This window comes from Nicotiana tabacum, chromosome 6 (assembly GCF_000715075.1).
Source record: "Nicotiana tabacum cultivar K326 chromosome 6, ASM71507v2, whole genome shotgun sequence".
NCBI classification, from domain to species: domain Eukaryota; kingdom Viridiplantae; phylum Streptophyta; class Magnoliopsida; order Solanales; family Solanaceae; genus Nicotiana; species Nicotiana tabacum.
In genome coordinates this window covers 66,205,940-66,213,436 of record NC_134085.1, presented here as the reverse complement: position 1 = coordinate 66,213,436, position 7,497 = coordinate 66,205,940, and the positions used below count along the sequence as shown (strand labels likewise).

Genomic DNA, 7,497 nt, shown 5'->3' with positions numbered 1-7,497 from the left:
ACTTGAAACTTCAAATTTTCATAATCGATGCCGAAACCGACCAAACCACATCCGATTGATCTCAAATTTTGCACACAAGTCATATTCAACACTACAGACCTAGTCCAACTTCCGAAATTGGATTTCGACCCCGATATCAAAAATTCCACTACCGGCCCAAAACTCCAAAAATTCGACTTTCGCCATTTCAAGGAAAAATGATCTACGGATGTCAAAAACAAAATCCGGGCACGCCCCTAAGCCCATAATCACCCAACAAAGCTAAAAAAATTGACGGAACTCCATTCCGGAGTCATCTTCACATAGTTCCGACTTCGGTCCAAATTCTAAGTCTTAACCCTCAATTTTAGGGACTAAGTGTCCAAAACACTTTCAAAAACCAAAACGAAACCTCCTGGCAAGTTACAATAGCAGAAATAGATACGGGGGAAGAAGTTAATAGGGGATCAGGGCTCTAACTCTCAAAATGACCAGCCTGGTCATTACAAAATTCAACATCAATTCATAGGTTTGTATACTTTAACTCATTTTCTTTCATTTCTAATATCACCTAGTAATTCCTAGCCCTAATCTTTGTTCTTCCATGGTAGAAAACTAGGGATTTATGAAGAATTGGGGAGGGGAGTTTACAAATTGGGGATTTAGACCTCAATTTGAGGTCGGATTTTCTAAACTAATTACATAACCGAGCTCAGAGGTGAATGGGTAAATAAATTTGGTCCGAACCTCAGGTTTTGACCAAGCGGGGCCGGGATCAATTTTTGACTTATTTGGGGAAAAGTTTGGAAATTCTAAATTTATGCAATGTAATTGATTCCTTTAGCAATATTTGATATTATTAAGTCAATTATGACTAGATAGGCGGATTCTAGGGGAAAGGCCCTGTAGAGCTCTAAATTGACTATGGAGTGAGGTAAGTGTTGTGTCAAACCTTGACTTGAGAGAATTAGGAACCCTCGGATTATGTTATATGAATCTCATGTGAGTGGCTGTCATGACCCAAAACTAACCCAGTCGTGATAGCGCCTATCATGTAAGTAGGCCAGCCGACACAAAATCAAAACCAATCAATATTTTTATTTTTAGGATAAAATCAAGCTATTTAACAATAAACCTTTAAAAAGTATTTAAAACAAAATAACAGTGCGGAAAGAAAGCCTGACATCAGGGTGTCACTAGTCATGATCATTTACTACCACTGTCTGACAACATTAAGACCAACATGGCCGGGAAAATCACTGAATACAACATGGAAAGCAGGGGAGGAAAGCAGGATTGCGATTGTCAGGCAGCTACCTTGCTAACTCCACTGAACCTGCCACTGAGTAATCAACACCCGCCACCTAGTTCAAAAATACCTGAATCTGCACACAAGGTGCAGAGAGTAATGTGAGTACGCCAACTCAGTAAGTAATAAAAGTAAATAGAGACTGAGCAGTAAGAAAACACATAATCCACATTATAACACCACAATAAGTACAATATGTTTCCAAAACAGTATATAAATCAAATCATCTCGTTAAAATTTCCAATTTCAGTAAAAATCCTTTGAAAATGTTTTTCAATAATTTTTAAAACAAAGTGATAAAATAGTGAGTAAAAATAGTGAAACCATAATCAGCCCCTCAGGAAAAACTCACTCGTGTACATCCCCTCGGGCAATATAAATCACAAACAGCCCCTCGGGCAAGACATGTATCATAAACCGCCCCTCGAGCATAACATCGATCAGAACCAGCCCCTCAGGCTACCTTACAGTCACTCATAGTCAGCTCCTCGGGCACAACATGAATCAAGATTAGCCCCTCGGGAAACATCATATCACTCATTCTAGGTACCCGCGCTCACTGGGGGTGTTCAGACTCCTAAGGGGCTCCTACAACCCAAGCACTATAACAAGCCATCTCTTGGCATAATCAGTCAAGCCCTCAGCCTCATAACATCAAGCCACCTCGTGCCATAAATCAATCAGTCCCTCGGCCTCACAATATTATGAATCAGTAACAACCTACTACAGCGTGTAGCCCGATCCTATAATATCCTCACAACACAGGCCCTCGGCCTTACTTAGTCAGAAACCTCTCAAACCACCCGGGCTAACAGTAAAACAGGGTGTTCAGCCCAAAATATCTTTTATAGTATCAAAATAGATATTAAATCAAAACAGTGAGGAATAGTAGTAAAATGCCCCTAAGGGTCCAAATAGCTTGGCACGAGGCCCAAATATGGCATTCAACCCAAAACATAGTAATACTTTCTAAAGCACAGTAGTATCAAATAGTTTCAGTCAAATATATGAATTAATAGTCGTACGGGACGGACCAAGCCACAATCCCCAATGGTGCGCTCCCCCACCCTCTTCATCTAGCGTGTGCATCACCTTAAAGTAGTGAAACGATGTAAAATCCGAGGTTTCATACCCTCAGGACAAGATTTACAGTCATTACTTACCTCAAACCGGACGAAGATTTACTCCGAAATGCTCTTGCCTCTCGACTCGGCCTCAAATCGCCCCGAATCTATCCGTAATCAAAATCATATCATCAATACATGCCAAAGGAACAAAACCCACACGAAAATTATCAAATTAGATCCAAAATCCCGAACTTTCGCAAACCCGACCTCCGGGCCCACGTCTCGGAATCCAACAAAATTGCAAAACTAAAACCTCCTTTCACTCCCGAGTCTATACATACCAAAAATCATCAAACTCGGACCTCAAATGGCCCTTCAAATCCCCAATTTAAACTCTCGAATTTCAAGCCCTAATCTCCAAATTTCTTCTCAAATTTTCCCACTAATATCATGATTAAGCAAGGGAATAATTGCCATAAACACAAGATATAAGGTCCAAGTAGCTTACCTCACTGAAAACACTTGATTCCCCCTTGAAATCACTGCTTGGAGCTCCAAAATTGACCAAAAATGGTGGAAGAATGAGCAAGATTCGCGAAGGGGAGCTTATATACTTTCTTCCCTATGGATTCCACACCTGCGATCCCCTAAGCGCACCTACGCTTCCACTTCTGCGGAAAATATCCGCTTCTGCGAATTTCACTTAACATCACAGCCCTCGCATCTGCAGTTGGCTTACCGCTCCTACGGCATCGCAGATGTGGTTTACCAAGCTGCACCTTCTAATTGTCAATTACTGGATTGATCTCGTTGTGTAGTATTACTTATGTAGATTCTTATGTTATACAAGGTTTTCCTCTCTGGTTCAATTTGGTATTTATTGATCGTAAAGGTGTTCGTGGTTTGAATTGTTAATTTTACTATGCACATTGAATATTTGGTACTGATATGGTAGGATCGAGTTGCACGCTGCATTAATGGAATAAGAGTGGATTGATAAGGTGGAATAAGGGTGGATTGATATGGTAGAATAAGGGTAAACTTGTATTGTACAGTAGGATCGGGTTGCACGCCGCAACAGGTGGAATAAGGGTAGATTGATATGGTGAAATAAGGGTGAATTAAAATACTGATATTGATACATGGTAGGATCGGGTTGGGCACCGCAATATTTATATATTATCTCTATTGTTGATGTAGACAAATGTCAGGTATATGGATACTTATATGGCCTTGTCGGCCTATGTCTTGAGTTTACAAATGATCATGTCGGCCTTATAGGCCCGCATGTTACATGTAAAAGTTTCTATATCATGTTGGGTCATTCTATGTCTAGTATTCCCTTATGTTTTACTCTGATTATCTCATGACGACCCTTTTACCAATGATAGTACGATAAGAAAGATATGTTACGTTGGTACTCGGTTGAGTAAAGTATCGGGTTCCCGTCGTGGCCCTTCGGTTGCCGCAACATTTATATATTATCTCTGTTGTTGATGTTATTATGGTAAAATAAGGGAGGATTCTGTGTTGTACGGTAGGATCAAGTTGCACGTCGCAACAACCTATGTGTTTCCATTTCTTGAGTTGTGTTGGTTTTCAGTATTCTCATTTGAAATGCTAAGGATTGGTAATTCTAGACAATACTGGTTTATTTCTTGAGGCTGTAGTTATTATTCTAAGTTGACTGTTCTATCCCGTTCCGTATTTTCGTTTTCTGTCATTATTATATACTGCGTACAAGTTGTAGTGTAGGGGACCCGCCTTAGCCTTGTCACTACTTCGTCGATATTAGGCTCGGCACTTACAAATTACATGGGGTTGGTTGTGCTCATACTACACTCTGCAAAGAATTTAGAGTCGGTCCCAGTAGCGGTTATCAGTGAGCTCGGATTGGACAACGTACACAGACTTGAGGTACAGCTGCTCAGCGCCCGCGACTCCTAGAGTCCCCTACTCTTCCTTTTATTTAGATGTGTATTTTCATTCTAATAGCTTTGTATTTATTTCAGACCCTTGTATGTATTATTTTAGTAGCACGTGCACTTGTGACACCGGGTTCAGGAATTTGTAGCAGATGTTTGGTAGTTTTAGCTTCCGCATTTATACTTTAAATTATTTCAGTTATTTCAGTTCTTTCTCATTATTTAATTTAAATTGTTAAAAATGGATAAAATGTTCTAACGTTGGCTTGCCTAGCAAGTGAAATGTTAGGCGTCATCACCATCCCGACAATGGAAATTCCGGGTCGTGACATATTGCCACCATCAGATACTCAAACGTGGTTAACACCATTATTCCCTTTAGTTATGCTATTTTCCAAGCAAAGAACCCCCTAATTTAAGTCATTAATAATGGATTGGGAGCCTTTTAAGGTGAAATATGTATAATTTGTAAATAATCTTTGTTTAGGGCGGGTAATATACAAAATTAGGACAATTTTAATAAATAAGTTTCAAATAATGTATAGAAAGGAAATAATCCCATTAATAATTAGGGGAAAGAGACCAATGTCTTTTTTTTTTAAAGTTCTTTTTTTAGTTATTATTTGTACTTACTATTTTTCCCTCTTGGAAAATTAAAGAAGATTAATTTTTATGTTTTGCAAAGAAATAAAGAAGTGGGCGTGCAAATCACACAATAAAAAATAAAATAACATGGCGCAGATCACAAAAAAGGCGTACGTTAGAGATGCAAAACGCAACAGAAGCCGAAATATGATGATTGTTGCATTTAAGAAATTCTTTTTTCCTTTCTCTTCTTTTAAAATATATATTTGTATCTTTTTCTATTAACTACCGTTTTTTGGGTGCTTTAGATATATCACTCAGATTTTAAAAATGTAAAATAGTATTTTCCTTAAAGTTGACCAGCCACCTTATTATCTTCTGAAAATTTAAAATTCCAAAACGTTTTGTTGCCGTAAACCTCAATGCACAAGGTACAACATTTCCAAAGCACACACTACAATAATTTAGACAATAAAATCTACTTTGTCTCATCAAACTCTGTTAGTGTATCCTTGTCATATATCTACCATGTCTTTTTCAGACAATAAAAAGAAGATTCTACATTTGAAAATTCCAAATTCCAATTAGGCAAAACAATCCTCTTTTTTCTCATTTTTCCCCTCCCCTTGACTTTGTCAACTTCCCTCCTCCTTCTCCCCCTCCCCCCCCCCCCCCTCATTGTGTTTGTCATCATCCCCTTCCTCATGTTACTTCCTAGCAGTTACCCCCTCCACTCCACTCTCTCACGCACGAATCTTAAACTCACTTTTTAGGACCCCTAAAACCTCATATTTACAAGCTCATTTTGTTGTGTGTGAAATTTTTGCAAGAAAATGGGTAATCAGTGTGCTAGACCCCAAAACAAGACCCCACCATCTTCTCCTCCGGCGCCGGCAGGTTTACCGGCGACACGACCAGAAACAAGCTCAAATTCTGATATTTCACCAGATCTAAGCTCATACCAATCAGCATGTGAAGAAGATCCAGAACTTCAACGGTTTGATTCAGCTCTTCAAGCAAGGACATCGTTAGCACTCAATTCCATAGCTGTTAACATGGACCCTAGGTCCCTTTCTCTTGACTCTTTACGTGAGGTTACTTTATGCTTCTTAGATATGAACCAAGGGGTTGTCAATTTCATTCTTGAAAGCAAAAAAGACATTTGGAAAGACCCTGATTTATTTGATCTTGTTAAGGATTATCTTGAAAGCAGTATTCACATTATGAACTTCTGTTCTTCACTTGATGACTCTCTTGAACGTGCACGTACTAGTCAGTCTATAATTCTTGTTGCATTGACTAAGTTTGAGAATGAGAGCAGTGGAAATGAAGGGGATTCAAAGCTTCTGTTTTCGGAAACTTTGGAACAGTTGAAGAGTTTTAAAGCTGCTGGTGACCCTTTTACTGCGAGGTTCTTTTCATCATTTCACTCAGTTTATTTGCAGCAAGAAGCTTTGTTGATGAAATTGAAGTCGAAAAAGAATAAACTTGATAAGAAATTGAGCAGAGTAAAGACATGGAAGAGAGTTTCTAATATAATTTTTGCTACTGTGTTTGTTTCTGCTATCATTTGCTCAATTGTTGCTGCAGCAGTCACAGCGCCGCCAATTGTGACGGCGTTAGCAGCTGCAGCCTCAGTGCCATTGGGGACAGTGGGGAAATGGATCAATTCAATGTGGAAGAAGTATGAGGATGAGTTGAAGAGGGAGAGGGAGATATTGACTTCGATGGAGGCTGGCAGTTTTGTTGTGATTCAAGACTTGGAGCATATTCGGGTTTTGGCTGATAAATTGCAGATAATTGTTGAGGGGTTGTTGCATAGTGCTGATTTTGCAATTAGGGGAACTGATGCAGTCGCAAGTGCAATGGAAGAGGTCAAGAAGAATGTAAATGGCTTTTCAGAGACCATTGAGGTTTTGAGTCAGCACGCCAAGAAATGTAACCAGGATATTAGGATGGCACGAGCAGTGATCTTGCGGAAGATTGTCAGTCAACCCAGTAGCTCGAATCAGGGCATTGGTATGTTCTTTGAATGACAGTAGCTGTCTTGCTGATTTTCTTTTCGTTCATATACCATGTATGTTTGTAAAAAGTTGGTCCAACTATGTTTTGTTGGGTCTGTTGATTTGAGATTTCTCACCCCTGCAGAAAATTAAGTTATAGTCCTCATTTTGTTAGTGTATCTCCTTTGACTTACTGTTTTTAATTGAGTTACTATACATTGTTGATAACAAATGACATTGATTCAATTTGAATCCAAACAAGTGGGGTGGACTTGGGAAGTTTCTGTAAAAGAAGAATCTTCGGTGTCATTAAGAAATGCAGCACGTTTTCTAGTTGATAATGAGCTGATATTGGCTACTTGATAGGTAAATGTGATGCTTTGTCTCTACTTTTCTTCATCTTTTTCTCTTATTTCAAGATTGTAAAAGTTGGTACTAACTGGCCAAGTGGTGTTTGTGCGGATTCATTTAAAAGATTGTTAATCTAATTACAACAACGACGACAACCACACAGTGGATTCCCACAAGATTGTTAGTCTAAGAAGTTGAAGTTCAGATTAAGAATATTCTTTGTGGTTCTTTATCAATATAGGTTGAAGTCATCACTTCATATCAGAAGAAAGCCCTCA

At 38.9% G+C, this 7,497-nt stretch overlaps 1 protein-coding gene across 1 annotated transcript; it reads left to right on the top strand.

Annotated features, from left to right (window-relative positions):
- The first annotated feature begins 5,541 nt into the window (after window positions 1-5,541).
- LOC107767771 (UPF0496 protein 1) lies at window positions 5,542-7,209 on the top strand. The gene has a single exon (XM_016586865.2). It carries the CDS (start codon window positions 5,699-5,701, stop codon window positions 6,899-6,901), a length of 1,203 nt encoding a protein of 400 aa, XP_016442351.1. The 5' UTR covers window positions 5,542-5,698; the 3' UTR covers window positions 6,902-7,209.
- The last annotated feature ends 288 nt before the right edge of the window (window positions 7,210-7,497 follow it).